This window comes from Parasteatoda tepidariorum, chromosome 8, assembly GCF_982258835.1.
Source record: "Parasteatoda tepidariorum strain Cologne lab strain chromosome 8, Ptep-v5.0, whole genome shotgun sequence".
NCBI classification, from domain to species: Eukaryota; Metazoa; Arthropoda; class Arachnida; order Araneae; family Theridiidae; genus Parasteatoda; species Parasteatoda tepidariorum.
In genome coordinates, this window is record NC_141762.1 from 55495820 (window position 1) to 55513457 (window position 17638).

General features: G+C 29.5%; 1 protein-coding gene across 1 annotated transcript; it reads right to left on the reverse strand.

Moving 5' to 3' along the window:
* Nucleotides 1-428: 428 nt before the first annotated feature.
* LOC107436559 (cuticle protein 10.9) lies at nt 429-8120 on the reverse strand. The gene is made up of 3 exons (XM_016048322.4): nt 7880-8120; nt 3721-3765; nt 429-1166 (listed from the first exon to the last, which is right to left on the reverse strand). Exons 1-3 carry the CDS (start codon nt 7883-7885, stop codon nt 831-833), a joined length of 387 nt encoding a protein of 128 aa, XP_015903808.1. The 5' UTR covers nt 7886-8120; the 3' UTR covers nt 429-830.
* Between the last annotated feature and the right edge of the window lie 9518 nt (nt 8121-17638).

The window sequence follows — 17638 nt, forward strand, 5'->3', positions numbered from 1 at the left end:
TTTTTGTTGCCAAACAGATGATTCTCTTAAGAAAACACTATGTTTTCAAATTTATTGCAACGTATTAAGTGTTCTAAATAGGCTGTTAAAATACTACGCAATTATTTTAAAAGCATAGATATCAATATGTAATGTAATTTCAATTTTATTTCCAAAACACAATAATTCATAATTATGACTAGCTTACTAAATTTGTTTTTCATGATTAAAGATATTTTTATTTTTTAAAAATACTTTTTAAAAACTCTTTCCTCGAATTGTGCAATAGATTGATAAAATGTTTGCAATGTATATTAATATACCTTCACAATACTCAAATTATTTAAATAAAAAAATATAATTTTATTATTTGGAAAAGTGGTAAAATTATTAAATCATTAAATGTAAAAATGTTTTTTTTCTCATTACTAAATGTAGATGCAACAAAATTCTAGTAAAATAATAGATATAATTTTATTATTCCGAAAAGTAACAAAGACACAAACAGGAACTCAAATTTGACAACAAAATATGTTATGGAAGATTTTTATGGATAAAAAGATGCACCTTTTCCAACTTGAAAGCTTCAAAAATTGAAACAAAGATTTCTAATCACCCTATTCCCAAAGACAATTCAAAATCACAAAGAAACAATGATAGTTGTTAAATGAAAAGCAGAAAAATTCCAGATTCTAGGCAAGAGATTGTAAAGAACTATTTTATACTTAGTCACAAATATATAATAGTTCTTTAAGAAATTCGAAATCAACCAAAAACATTTAAAAATAATGATTTTTTTTCATAAAAAGCTCTTGAAAATATTCAGATCCTTTATTCTAAGATTGCCGTTATTAATCTGTTGCAGGAACAAGGACGTATCGAACACGTTGAGGTCTGGGTTCAGGTTTGACAACGGCAGCATAAGCCTTGGCTCCATCAGCGGTGGATTCAATAGTAACATCAGCGGGTGCAGCGTTATCTGTTCCTGGTTCGTTTGTTCTGATGTTAGCAACAAAGCCATCGATTCCAGCGACATATTCTACAACACGATTGCGACCGTCTGCGTCGCTGAGTGAATAAGATCCACGAACTGTTCCGGATCCATCTGCTGTTTCAGAATGACTGCTGCTGCCTTCGTCACCTGTTGCAATGTAACTGAAGGAATATGGCTTTGGACTTTCATCACCCTGTAAAGAGAGAATTGTATTTATTTATGTTTCATAAGTAGCATTAAATTTTATGTGTCAGTTATACTCATTGCAATTGACTAAGTAACGGTCAAAAGATAATACAACTGTATACTCGTAACCGCATCCGTCTTCTCAACTGTGATGCCGCACAGTATAAATACCAATAATTCCTTGGAGTCCCAGACTCCTACAAAAATAAACGTCTTGCCATCTCCAAGGTTAATCAGACGCGTTTTGCGGTCAAAAAAGAAAAAAAAACTACCTCTATACTTGACGTCATCATGACGTAGTGGCATGACAGATTCTTTACAGCTCCTAAATAAATTTGGAAATCGTAAATTTTATTTAGCTTACAATTTCAAAATAGTAGAAGGACTCGATTGAGTTGACAATCGGTACTACTATAATTAGTGTCATTCTAGTTTACTTTACCAGCAGCAGCAGCAGCTTTAAAGTGTACCAGTCAGCATTTCATTTTTAAAGCCAAACAAATGTACCGATAAATAAATAATGTTAAATCTAACTTGTTGTATGAGGCCTAGTTTTAGTATAATTTTTTTTTATCAATAAAACATACTAGTTACGTTAGAGAGAAGGAGGTACAGTTGCATTTATTGACACATACATTCGACGTCACTATATATCATAGATGCGACAGATGATAAAAATATAAATAGTGTGGACTAATAAAGCGGACAATCCTATTAAAAGATATTAAAATTAGCAATTTTTTAACATATTTTTTTCGGTTTACTATTAAAAGAATATTAATAACGCTCTAAATATGAATAATTTGCAGTGTAAGTCATGGTGGTAGTTTTGATTTTAAAATTAAATAGATCAAATAAATGAAAATGTAAAAGAGTATCTACCATTTCTTACATTTTCATACCTGCCAACTCTTCCGGATTTTCCTGAAGATTGTATTTTCATATTTAAAGTGGTAGCAATACACTGGTTATTCCAATTAACTTTTTGAATTATAATGATAATTATAAATGAGTTTGACCACCACTACATGTAAATAATTACAATAAATATATGAAAGCATAATAATCCTTACTCAAGCGAATTTCAACGGGATCAAAATATAAATATATTTTTGAGTCAGACTGTTTTTCGTTTATTGTTTTACAACCACTCTGAAAATCCATTCTAGGAAGGAGTGAAAGTTGGCAGGTATGCATTTTTAGTTGCCCATGGCATCTCTGCTATAGGTATCAGTGGAGGGCAAAGGGTTAAAAGTTGTAGCGAAAATGAAGCAAATGTCGGTGTTTTAAAGCATTTGGTGCCACCACTACATGTAATGTTTTAAATGAAATGTATAGGAATGAGAAAGCGTCATAACCAGATTTATATTTAATAATCTTGCATTTATTTTTCGAGAAATAAGATTTCGGCGGAAAAATATATATTGTTGAAAGTACATAGGTGCTAACTTTTAATTTTTAGCCGGATTTAATTTTTTATTAGTGGTAAAATGAATATTTAATATTTATTTTTTGTTTGTAAATTGAAATTTAAAATGATTTTGTCCACCTTGATATACAAATAATACTGAGGGGGTAAAATTAATAAATAAACAGAGGGGGTCAAATTAATCACCCCCTCTCACCGTGAAACATAAAATAGTTTCGCCCCGCTGATTTCAGATATGCAATCGGTTTCTCTTTATAAGATGCAGTTTCTATGGATCAGGATTTTTAAAAATACTTAGTGTTCCCACTTTTCTGCTACGTAGGGAGTGGTAGGAAGCATTTCAGCAGGGATGCTAACTGCTACGCTTTCTGGAAAAGTTTTAATAAATTGAAAGAGAGTTAGATAGTAGCAATTGTGGAATAGAAATAATTACGCTTACTTTAAAAAGGGTAATCCCGAGATAAACGCAACCAAGTTGTATTTCATGTGATAGTTCGAGTTTTTGATATGTAGCAGTGGAAAAATGACTTAGAATTAAAGATACTAAATTAAAAATGATTTAAATTTCGTTGCCGCAAGAAAATACTTTTTTACAAAGCGGAGCAAGTTGACATCTCTGAATTTCAGTTCTGATGCATTAAGACCATAGAGTTGTTAAGTTTTATTTTCACATAAGCAAACAAGTGTATATGTATGTATATAAACCTATACGTTCTTTATAAACAGAAAAAATTAACTAAACTAAAAATATAATTTTGACATCTATCTGTAGCTTTCAGATCAAAACTAATTTCATATTTGAAATTTTCGCACTCGAAATAGATTATAACGAGTATTTGTATAAATGCAACCAGAGATTTATTCCTCAGTGTAATTTTAATGTATCTTAATAATGTATTTTAATGTATCTTAATAATGTATTTTAATGTATCTTAATAATGTATTTTAATGTATCTTAAATGTATCTTTTGTAATATAATCTTTTTAGTACCATCTGAAATTTTTTATTCATTCAGTAAAAATATTTTTCAAAGCTATTATTATGGTTTATTAATATTAGAGAGATATGGTTAACTTGGCGTTAAATTTTTATGTAAACCAAGAGTAATTTTTTTTAAGTAAACATAATTACCTGAGAATAGGCGATGGCTAAGAGAGCAGCAAAAACAACTAAAACCTAAAAAAGAACAAAAACCATAAAATTATTATAATTCAAAAAATAGTTTGAATAAAAAGAATATTAAACTATTTTTAATTATTAACAATTAAATCGATCATTATTTTTTTATATTCTACCCACTTCATTAAATTTTTTATGATATTCTAAAAAATTTTAATTTTTTTTCTTCTTTCTATCTCTTTCAGGCACAAAATTTTCAGCAAAAACCAAAAAGGTTATTTAAATACCAAAAATAACTTGAAATAAACGAATATTACATTGTTTTTAATTATTAACAATTAAACCGTTATTATTATTGTTTTTAATATTCTACCCACTTATTTATATTTTTACGACATTCCAAATATTGTTAACTTTGCTTCCTGTATTATTTGTTATCCCTTTAACCCAAAAATTTCAACAAAAAGCAAAAAGATTATTAAAATACCAAAAATAACTTGAATTGAAAGAAAAAAAGTGCTTGCGCAAGCTATAGTTAACCGAAATTCTTCTAAAACTTTGATTTTGAGAAACACCCTGATAGTGCAACTTTCGTAAAGATGCGTATTAAATTTATTTTTTGAAAGAAAAATACGTGCTTTTTATTTCGTCTTAAGTTATTTATGGAAATTTATATTTCTTCTTCTGTACTTCTGCGCCATAATTCCGAAAACAATATTTTGTATTCAACATGGGACATTATTTACTTTTGTAAATGTCCTAAAAATAGGGATATTTCCTGTTAAAATAGGGATTTTAAGTTTAGTTTCTATTTATTTATAATTTTTTTTAACAAAAATTGATAAGAAAAGTTGTGTGGATATTATTCTAATGTTTAATGATATTTCCTACTTTTCATGGTCAGGGTTTTCTAGAATGTTTGATTTAGAAATTCGAAAAAAATATTTTCGTTGCAAATTTAGCATTTGTAATTGTATTGCGACATTTCTAGAAAAAAATGAGCAATTACTTATTTATATTAATTTATTTCTATAAGCGTGAAAAGGAAATCAAAATTTCATTTATTACGAAAGAAGAGCTCGTTTTTCTATTAGCTACCACATCGACTGCTAAATTCAAAATGTTTATTACGAAGGATATATTTTTTCTTTTAAAAAAGGTATCATAATTTCAATTTCTTTACAAATGGGACTTAGATATTTCGGGAGTAGAGAAATACAAAAATCTTATACAAAAGATTAAGAACTTATTAAATTTGTTGTTACTTTTAAGGATATAAAACACATCTGAAAATTTTCATTAAATTCATTTGTGTTGTTTGTTTTTGTATATTGTTTTATCAAATAACGTTCTTAAACCCCAGAATTATTCAGTAACTCCAATGTATATATAAAAATCTTCTATCTAAGGGTGAAAATGATTAATTTTAAGTGGCTAATTTAAGTGGTTAATGATTAATTAAATCTAAATCAGACAATTTTCTGATTGTTTTGATTTTATTTTATAACCGTCGTTGAACAGCCTACACAATTTAGGGTTTACGATTACCAATTTCAACTCCGTAACCTTGTAATTTTGAACCCAATCCAGAAGGCAAGGTAACTCTTGGATCAAATGTTGGGAGAAACTTGCGTTCGTGGAGGACTTTTTGATGGAACTAGCCCGCATTTGCGTTACATGAAGAGGAAAACCTCGAAACCCTCCCACGGTTTGCCTGATGACAAGGGGACATCAGCACTGCGGTCAGTACGGAATTCGAATTGACCAGCCATTGCTGGGATTCGAACCTGGTCCATATCATTGGGAGACGAGCGCTCTATGATATCAGCGGAATGATTGAAACTCAGAGTTTTGTGAGCATTTTAACTTTTAAATGCGCGCCGAATGTCTTACTCGCCTGAGAATTGACTTTAAAGCTATGTACAACAACATTTAAATTAACATGTTCACGCCGGGTGTTGCTCCTGAAAGCGGGACGGAAAAGAGAAAATACTGGTAGAACTATTTCAATATTAGATAATATTCGGGAGGAGTTAATCTATTCTCAACGATAACAATTCACTGTAAGGAAATTTATCACGGCGAAGAAGCAATTCAATATAAAAATTGCATCCGTTAAGAACAATTGGTAGTTATGGATTTTTATTATTCCCGGAAAAAACTGAAAAATTAGATTTATTTGTTACCAGTTTTTACTCCGGTGTGCCGCCCGATGAGACAATCTAGTCTAGAGTGACCCACCGGTGGGTCACCTCGGCGTGAATGTGTTAAGCATTTTTAACCATTTCTAGATTTTTAAAACTTTTAGATTTGTGGCATTGGAAATAGCAACTACGATAACAGAACGTTCAGCGGTTATCAAAATTACCATATTAGAACTTATTATAAAAAATACTACTCCGTTCATAACATAATTTTTTCTAAGTGTTTGAGTTATCATATCATTTTGGTGATTAAGACTGTTTCATGTAAACTTTTTAAAAACATGAAATAAGAAATTTATAAATCACTGTAATAATTTTGAGGGACTACTGGATGCCTTGTAACGAATTAAAGAAATGCTTTATCCGTTCCAAATCTCCTCCATAACTTAAAATGTTATCTATGAAATTAATTACAAAATCAAATTACGATTGATTAATTAAAGAAATAATTAATAAGTAAAAATGAATTAAGTTTCTACCACTTCTTACATTTCAAGTCACCTGTGGCATCACTATACGGAATGTAACTTGACTTTTAAACAATTGTTCTAACACTAATTATTATTTTACTACCACTTTGGTAAAACGTAACAAATGACATTTAAGTTGACAGCTATAGGGTGGTTTTAAATTTTAGTGAGTCTTTTAGTCTATGAAAGCTAGAAGAAAAAAGAACTTTCTAATTTATTACAGAGCTATTTTCCCCTATAGCCTAAACATTGAGTTTGAAGTGAAATGTAACTATTTTCAACTTAAATTTTTATTTTCGAAAGAGTAATTTGCTAAAAATGGTTTTAATCAACTTATTTTCTTATAATTTATTCAGGGTTCCCACTACCAAGGAAAAATAAATGAGTGGTAACTAAGATTTTTCAAGACTACTGAAAAATGCTCACATTTATATTTATGAATAACGAAATTATTTCTGAGTTACTTTTTTCACCCATATATATTTTCTATATATTAAATATTTATTGATGGCTTAAAATATCTAGATAAATATCACTTTTACTACCAACTTTAAAAAAATTTCGAGACCGTCGGAATCCTGTTTATGAACTGATTAACTATAAGCATATTTCTAACATTATAATTCGAATATTGAATTAATCAAAATTTAAATTTTATTATTTTCTAGTTTAACTTTTTTTATGAAAGTGATTTGTTTTAAGTTTATTAAAAAGGGTCCTCACCATCAGATATGCTGCAATGATATGTTAATTAACTAATTATGGACAAATTCTTTTACTCACATCTTAAATAGTGAGTTAATTTAACCCTTTAATGGGCCATTTATTTCCAGTAAAGGTAAATTAAAGTATTTTTGGAATTGAAATTTTTATAAGAATAGTAATTGGTATCAAAAAAAAAATTCTAATTTAGTTTATAAAAATGCCACTCATTTGGTGGTAAGTATATTTAACACGACTTATTAGAAACTTATAGACTTTTTTTTAATTTATGAAATTAATTTTATAAATGCTACAATCTTCAAAAGGAATTATGCACTTTATAACTTTTATACGTTTTCTTAAACTAAGAAATGGTTGCCAATTTCATTCAAACACACTTTAAGAAAGCTGAAGTTATTAACAAATGGAAACCTAAATTAAAAGTGGTAAAAAAGTTTACCATAGACTTTAAAAATTGGTGGTGAGTATATTTACCACGGCTTTAGAAAGGGTTAACATAAACTTTTACCATTATTTAAAAATTTTACTTTAAAAAAAAAGAGTGATTTATTTTAAGTTTGTTAAAATTTATTCGTATAAGCTGATATTTTTATAAAAGTTGGAAACATAAACTTTTTACGTCATTTGATTTAAATATATTTTTCAGCGTTCTTTAAATATTTAATATTAATTTTTTAATATTCCTGTTTCAAAACATAAACAACCATTTAACAGTACCATATAAAAAAATAGAAAGAAAATATGAAAAGGAAATATTTTAAAATTGAAACTTACCTTCATTTTTAAAAACCTTTCTGTTTAGCTAAGAACTAAATTGTGCATGATCATAAAAATTTCTTCTATATATATAATTGAATATGCCTATTAAAAATTCTACGAATGATATTTATGTAATAAGATGTAAGAATTTATGAGTTCATTTTCACTGGACAAGGCTTTGGGGATTTTCTACTAATTATGAGTGTGACCTCTAAATTTTTATAGGAATTCTTAGACAAATTTGAGAGATTTATGTATGATACGATATTAAATAACGGTTTTTATCCATGTAGTTCGGTATCTTAAAGGAAGTGTTTTAAATTATAATTGTTAATGAAGTACGAACTGAATACGAATGGTAGAATTACTGTAACGGTGTATACAAATTCAATTTTTTATTGAAAATTTTCCATACTAGAAAAAGTTGAGAGTTGAGGTTGATCTTTATTAGTATAGTATAGTGTGATTATGATTTATATGATTATGCAATTACTTTAAAAAATTAAACAGAATGCTACATAATTTTAAAAAAGTTGTTTGAAACCAAGGCATTTGCGCTTTTTTATTAAACTAAAAAAACAACAACAATAATTTTTTTAAAATTACTTTAATACGAAAGATTGGATGTCGGGAAATATCGTTTATTAAAATATTATTTATTATAAAAATTGTCTTAACTTTAACCTTTTACTTTAAACTTTTCAAGAAAAATGATGACAAATGAAATAGTTTTTATGTTGATTTATTTTTGATTTAGAAAATAAGTATTTCTTTGGAGCAAAAAAGAAATCTCAAATTGATAGAGTGGAGTTGAGGGAATTTTGTCGAAAAAACAACGTTTTTCACAAAACATGAGTGTTAGAAAAATTAATTGTACCGAATCTAAAGCAGTGACGATACGTGCGTCTAAAAATGAAAAAAAGCGGTAGAAATTTAGTTCATTTTTTAAAATTATTTACTTTATTTGATTATTTATTTTAACTTACCACTATGTATTACATTAACAGCAAGGTAAATTTAAAACGAAAATTGGCTTTGTCTTCGCATTTAAGAATAAACTGGAAAAAAAATGCTAGCCACCATTGGAAACTTTAAAAGGTTTTGTTTTTTATTCGTCATCACTTCTTACATGCTTATGCGCACTTCTTACATGCTCATACCTGCCAACTTTTAATCCTTCCCATTTTCATTTTTTCCAGTGGTATTAAAATGGAATTAAAACCCCAATTTTAAACAAACAAATACGTTGTATTTGAGAAAACTTAAGTTGACAATCATGATAGTAACGCACATTAATATATGTCTTTAATTTTTGTAAGAATAGTGGTGATCAAAATCATCTAAAAATTAAGTTTATAAAAGAAAAAATAGTATATTCTTACTACCACTTTAAATATGAAAATAAAATCTTCCGGAAAATCCGAAAGAGTTGGCAGGCTTATGCGCAATGTTAGAATGAAATAGTAAAGATAAATAATGATGTGGGTTAGAAACTTAAATAATGGTCAAAATATTTTATTAAAATAATTCCAGCTGAGTATGTAAAACGTAAAAGTAATTTTACGAAAAAAAGAGAGGAAGGAAATTAATCGATCACATTCTTTCTTAAGTTTAAATATTGTTTCATAATCCTAGTTCAATTTTCTTTTCATACAAACACATATGACCCGACTAAATGTTAAATGATTATAACAACATAAACTAAATTATTGTGTTTTTTTTTGAACAGTGAAATTCATGCAAACAAATATGTGTCTACTAAATGTTAAATGATTGTAGCTACATAAACTAAGTTAATGCATTTTTTTAAAAGCGAAATTTGTAAGAAAACACATTAGGTAAAAAATTATTACTAGAATCGGATATCCTATGGTATGCTAAAAATACTTCCATTTACCACTGTAGCCAGTGGTCGGAAAAACTGGATTATTTTTGAAGTTTTCTACAACTACTTTGTTACAAATGTGGTTAACTAAAACTACGTCTAAATTTTTTAATGTAGTGACTGCAAACTATTTTGGATTTGTAATAACTACTTCAATACTTTAAGGAGATAAGCTTACAATAAGTCCAAGCGAATAATTAAGAAATATTTATTCACGTTTACATGAGCCTGTTTGTTACTCCAAATTTTTTTTCGAATCTGTTCATTTACCTTTTAACTTCTTATGCCTTTCTCGATAGCCAATATTTGATTTAAGAAATGTGAAATTATCAAATCCTTGAAATTTTTGTAATTGCTTAATCTTTTTTTATTTCCTCTAAGAAATTAAGAACATCGAAAATAGGCTTCCTTTCTTCAAAATAACATCAACGAGTGTACATTCGCATGTGAAAGTACACGTGATAAATACGCAATTTCTGTTAACGCTTAACTGCAGCCACAGGGTCATTTTCATTGTATCCATTGACGAACCCGCGAAGATTCGTACCCATCAAATTCAAAAAATTAGTTGCATTAGGGCCGTGTTTCTTTACCAAACTAACGTTAAAGGTAGTAGCCAGGAATCGCCACAAACTGCTGGGTTTTTTTTGTTTCGCACTATTCACTACACTACTTTTCTTTTAAGTAGCAAAGTACATTACAAACTACGATAAAAAGTAGCGACTACAGCAGTTTCACTACTTGTTGTGTTACTTCCGACCACTATGCAGAACTCAAGAACTATGAATTAAAATTCTGATGGTTTTAGAAACAACCGATCAGGGATTTATTGAAACTTGTAAATTTAATTGAAAATCACGCTTTAACTTTTTGCATTCCCTTGTCATCTTTGAGTAGATACACCCTGGGCTAAATAGAATAGAAGGGCTAGTTTACTCCGCTCTTAGAGCTGAAGCTACGATTTTCCTCCTCATGACGTCACTGTGCCCACAGATCTCGGAGATCGCAAGCAAAGATATTATGAAAACTTTGCATCTTTCTCTTTGTAAAAATAAGTTACGACTTTTTCTGGTTATTAGCTTTCAAACTTTACGTAATTAACACATTATTTCCGTTCATAAACATAGTTCAAAAAAACTTTCTTGGCCATTATATTAAGAAAAATACCATTTTAAACTTAAAAAAATGTTTTGCTAGTTGGCGAAAATGACACTATAAATACTTTATTTTAAAAAGTTCAGTTTTAACTTTAATTATTAAGAAAAATGAAAGCATATATCGACACTTTTTTTATCTACATATTCTTTTATAACAATAAGTTGAGTTAAATTTAGAATCCCTTATTTTAAAATATGCCGCTAATAGCAATTTGTTCATACTTAATCATTAGGAAACATCAACCTTAAATGCTAATTACTGAAATAAATTAATAATTTAGGTTCATAATGACATTAAAAATTTTACAATTGTTTATAGATATTTAAATTTACGATGATATAATTTATCGATATTTAAATTTAAGAGAATATAATTTTTTTAAAAAAATCATAAATATTTAGAATAACTACATTAAAAAATATGTTATGAAATTAGGAGAATTTCAACTATATACTATATATTTTATTTATACTTTTTACTTACATTTTAATTTTCTTTGACTTTATCCATTTTTTTCACCTGCCTTTATCTTTTTGAAGTAACGAGGCGGTTTCCATTTAGATAATGAATTTTTATAAAAGTTCTTAACGACAGAATAAACGTAATGCTGTTTTATATTAACTGCGTCATTTCGGAATCCATTCTTTACATAGTTGTTCATTTACTTTAGGGAACACGCGGGAAATTATATTTTTTCCTTTTGTTTTTCTATCAGAATTTTTGCAAGTTGCTATCGCGCAAACTGGCATTTCGATAATAGTTTTAAATTCTTGTAAATTCACTGCAAAAACTGAGGAAAGTCATTATAGATAATGACAAATGTCTTAGAATATCTCGCAAAAGGAAATGCTCCAGTATTAGTTAGAGCTAGTAAGGCCGAACGCTGTGTTCTTGAAGTAAAAGTGCGAGCTTTGCGCCAAAGTGACGTCACTAGAGAAAATCGGAGGATTGGCGCGGCGAGAGTTTCTTCAAAGGAGTGAACCAGCCCTTCTATTCTCTTTAGCCCTGAGATACACCTCGCTAAGACTTTAAATTTTTATATCGTAATTATTAACACGTTGAAGAGTTCAATAATTTTACACTGTAAATAACTTCAAACTAAATTTGCAAATATTAGACAGATTTTGCTAGTTTTTGAAAGATTTAGCATGGCATATCTGGAAAAAAAAAGAGGTGATATATATAAACTTACGAATTGTTTAGAAATAGTGGTGGATAACAATCTACTAAATTGAATTCATTAAACCAAGAATCACAATTAATAAACTACCACTTGAAAATATTTATTCGCTGTCCAGAGCAAGTTGGCATCTCTGTGTATATAAATAAAACTATTCTTGTGTGTTCTATATTGCATTCATTTCTTCAAATCATTTTAGTAACGATAATAATATTAAAAACGTAAAAATTGACTCGAATTATGTGTTTCTAATAATCTTGACTTAGCTGGTCACCGGTGACCCCCATGACACTCAACGTGTTAATAAACCCGCTATTTTATGGGAATTATAAATTTTTAAAAATGTAGTTTAAGTCAGTGGTCTCCAAACCCGGCTGATGGATAGCGAATCTCCCAAGGAACACTAAATCTTTTTCATTTTATTTAATGTAGTTATTTTCACTCTATTTAGTACGACTTTCCATAGACGACAGGTAGACCGGGAGCTCACCTAAAGCCGCATTTATTGAATTTTATTAGGAAGACATGTTTAAATGCTATTAAATTAGATTATTTAAATTAAATCTATCTGAAATATAAACGATCAAATTCTCTCCCATTCCTTAACGTACCGCGGAAAAATTATCAAACGCTGAACGCTCCGCGGTGATAAAAAAGGTTGGAAGACGCTGGTTTAAATGATTTAGTGCTTGCATTAATTTAAGCTGCGGAGTGCGAAAGGTTAAGGTGATGGGTCATTGAAATTGGTGGCCAAACATAAGTTTAGTCATTTACTACACAAATTTCAAAAAAGAAGAATAACGCTGAGCAAATTTTTTGTTACATTTATTTACTTGATCTTACCTGATTCGGGTATAGGGATTTCAGATATGAAATTAATTTTGTCAGAAAGCTACGATTGTTTCTAAAATTAAATATTTGGTTCAGTTTATTTTTTTCTGAGTGTACAAGTTTCTAAAGAACGTACAGGTTTATATATACACACATATATAATTGCCAGCTCCTTTAAAAATAACATTTAAGACAAAAAAAAGCATATGATCTTACCCTATCGCATCATAAACTGAAGTGATTTAACGTATTCTTCCTACCACGCTCTACGTACCAGTGAAGTGGGGAAGCTTAGTATTCAATCGAGTAAATTTTTAAAAAAAATCCGGGTGTCCAAACTATACTAATAAATTGCACGAAAAAAAGTAGCTTGTATAGAGAAACCGATTGTAGATTTGAGTTTGTAGTTGCGAAAGTATCTAAAATGTATTAGAAATTCTCACGTAACAGAAATTTTTTTTTCCCCAATGTTACCTATATTTGTTTTTAAAAATTGAATTAGTAAGAAAGCAACAACTTAATTTCAGTCGTTAACTTTATAACTTTTCAAAATATTTTAATCAGTGATGCCACTGGCTACTAAAAGTGTAAAAAAGTGGCAGAAATTCAATTTATTTTTATTTATTCATTATCTCTTTGTCATTCAATCGTTATTACCACTGTGACTTAAATTTTAAATTATCTATGTTCAAAGAAAACTATTAACCCCTTGTGGACGGGTGAATCAGAAAAGCATTCGTACAAAATCAGAATCAAGTTGTAATTAAATAAAAAGCGGTAACTTAAATGCAGTCGCTGCTAATTTTACAGACCTACTTTGCTTTTACTTTAATTATTGTTAGTTTAATCATATACATAATCAAGTATAACTAAATAGTTTTATTTTGAACAAAGTAATGGTGAATTAAATAAATCAAGCAATTATAACTCCGCCCACAAGTAAACTGCTAAAGAATTACTTTGATTACCAGTTTTATCTTTTTACCCTGAGTGATACGGTTTTATGCTGGCACGTATTTGTGACAGTCGGCGCGAAAGGGTTAATGAATTGCGGAAATTTAAAAAGTCAACAAAATAGATGAATAACAAATAGCAAAATTGTTCAGAGATGCACTCTCCTGTGATACGTGCAACTACTTTAAAAACTTTGATTTTGAGCTCATCAAAGACAATATGAAATAGGGGGCAATGTGCCACAAAAACTTCTTCTCTCTCTTGAATTTGTTTAATCTCGCTACTTTATTTTAATTTTCTCTCAGTAAATGTTACTGAAATCCAGCGTTCACCATTCAATTGCGCTTCGGCGAATTTTTATTCATTCCCACTCAGATGAATTAGTTAGAGCCCCACGCGGGATTGATGCTAAGATAACTACCACATGAGTATGAGTGTTAAACTGCGGAAGCTAGTAATTGGAGCACCGAAGTACCTGGCCATAAAGGCCACCTCCGTAAATGATATAATTGCAAACTGAATCAAAGGCCATTGATGTTAAATTACTTGGGTTAGTAAACTTAATGTTTGGTATGTAGTTAAATAATATTGTGGAAAAAGAAGATGGAAAGGACAGCACAAAACAGGGATAACAGAGACAAGCAATAACATAAACAAACAAATGAAGTCATTAGTCTTTGAGAAAATATTTTATTTCATATTATTTATTTTCGATTATTTATTTATTTTCTATTATTTATTTATTTTCTATTATTTATTTATTTTCTATTATTTATTTATTTTCTATTATTTATTTATTTTCTATAATTATTAACAAACAAGTAGTTAGTGATTTGCATTGTTAGTAGTTGTAAAACTAAATTGGTTCAGAATGAGCAGCAGTAATTCCGCGTAGGAAGAGGCCAACTCATAAAGTCAACAGTAAATTGAAAGAAATATATGTTAGGAAAAGCTGCTACTTTCAATCTCTATAATTAAAGTTTTCGAATTTTACTAGTCACCACTTTTTACATTGCTCTTTACATTGTTTTGACCAGTTAAAGTCCTGGTAACCAGTTAACGACCAGTAACGTCCTGACCAGTTAACGTCCTAACTTACCGGATCTCAATCCGATTTAACACATTTGGGATGTCATGGAACGACAGCTCAGAGTTCAAAGACCACAAAATCGCAATATCTCGGATTTGCGTGATCGTTGCTTAAACATCTGGTACAATGTGTGTCCGACCATCCACCAAGGACTTGTGGCATCCATGCCAAGGCGGATTGCTGCTGTGTTGTGGGCTAAAGGTGGGCCAACTCGTTATTAAAAGGTGGTCATAATGTTTTGGCTCATGAGTGTATGTATATATATATATATATATATATATATATATATATATATATATATATATATATATATATATATATATATATATATATATATATATATATATATATATATATATATATATATATATATATATATATATATATATATATATATATATATATATATATATATATATATATATATATATATATATATATATATATATATATATATATATATATATATATATATATATATATATATATATATATATATATATATATATATATATATATATATATATGTAACATAAAATGCTTCAATTAATCTTTTTATGTTAGTTTCTTTGTTATAAAACTTCATCCTAATTACTATTCTAATCGAAATACTTTCTCACACTTTTAAAAACCACATCCTGTTCTTAAATCTATTTTTGGCTCAAGTATGCATTTAATTAAGAGCAGGACATTTTTCCCTTTGCTCTATGTGGGAAGCGCTCGATCTATTTCATAAACCAATAGCAACTACTAAGAGTTCCCTCTTTCCCTAAATGAAGACATTTTACGGATTTTACTTTGCAAGATTTTGCCTAACATATAACCAAGGAGCGCAACTTTTCATGTGCACTTTTACACTCTCATGACTGCTCTGTCTAATAATTAATAAATAAATTTTGTACCCTCCTTCCCGACTTAAGACCTGTTTTAATCCTTCCACTCGGCAACGACGTTACATATATATATAATACACACACACTTATATATATACACACACGCTAAACTCTTATAGTTGCATACCTGCCATTTTTGAAGCTCTTGTGGAATTCTCAGTGGTAGTGAGAAAATTATTGAAATAATAATGCAGATAATAACTTGCTTCAATTTTCATCATTGCTTAAGACAGCGGTTCTTAACCTATGGGTCGCGACCCAAATTTGGGTCGCGAAACATATTTCTTGGGTCGCGCTGAGTCGAACCAAAAAAGTTAGTAATACACCAAATAATAAGTAATACCAACACCTCCTAGAAGAAGTCATTGTGGCTTACTCAGCCTAATTTTGACTTTTTTTTGGGTCGAGACATGAACATATTTCTCAAATTTGGGTCGCTGCTTAAAAAGGTTAAGAACCACTGATTAAGACGCAAAAGATAAATAACCGGTTTTCTTCGTGTACATTTAAATGTAGGGATAGTTAAAATTTTAATAAATTGAATTTATTACAACAGGAATAAAGCATGTAGGGATGCCACAGGAAACTAAAACTGTAAGAAGTGGTGACTAATAAAAAGTGAATAATAAAAAAAGAGATTAAAATTACCAAATTTTTCTTGCATATTTCTTTCAGTTAATTATTGAAAATAAATGAAAATACTCATACTCATACGTGGTGGTTATCTAAGCATCAACCCCGCCAGGGTCTCTAACTAATTCATCTGAGTGCGAATAAATAATAAATCGCCTAAGCGCAAATGAATGATGAAAGTTGGGGTTCAGTAACATTTACTGAGTGAAAATTAAAATTAAGTAGCGAGATTAAACAAACAAATTTAAGAGAAAGAAGAGGTTTTTGTGGCAGACTGCCTCGCCTCCCCCCGTAAATGAAAATACTCATACTCATATGTGGTGGTTATCTTAGTATCAGCCCCGCCAGGGTCTCTAACTAATTCATCTGAGTGAAAATAAACAATAAATCGCTAAGCGCAAATGAATGATGAAAGTTGGGGTTCAGTAACATTTACTGAGTGAAAATTAAAATTAAGTAGCGAGATTAAACAAACAAATTTAAGAGAAAGAAGAGGTTTTTGTGGCAGACTGCCTCGCCTCCCCCCGTAAATGAAAATACTCATACTCATATGTGGTGGTTATCTTAGCATCAGCCCCGCCAGGGTCTCTAACTAATTCATCTGAGTGAAAATAAACAATAAATCGCTAAGCGCAAATGAATGATGAAAGTTGGGGTTCAGTAACATTTACTGAGTGAAAATTAAAATTAAGTAGCGAGATTAAACAAACAAATTTAAGAGAAAGAAGAGGTTTTTGTGGCAGACTGCCTCGCCTCCCCCCGTAAATGAAAATACTCATACTCATATGTGGTGGTTATCTTAGCATCAGCCCCGCCAGGGTCTCTAACTAATTCATCTGAGTGAAAATAAACAATAAATCGCTAAGCGCAAATGAATGATGAAAGTTGGGGTTCAGTAACATTTACTGAGTGAAAATTAAAATTAAGTAGCGAGATTAAACAAACAAATTTAAGAGAAAGAAGAGGTTTTTGTGGCAGACTGCCTCGCCTCCCCACGAGGTATTACCTCCGAGCTTCTCAGGTGCACAGTAGCCACATAGCCTCAGAGAAAAGGAGAAATGCATGATAGTAAATGCGCAAAAATATATACAAGTATTTACAATTATTTACAAAATTTACAGGACAAAACTCCATCGGATAGGAAAAAGGC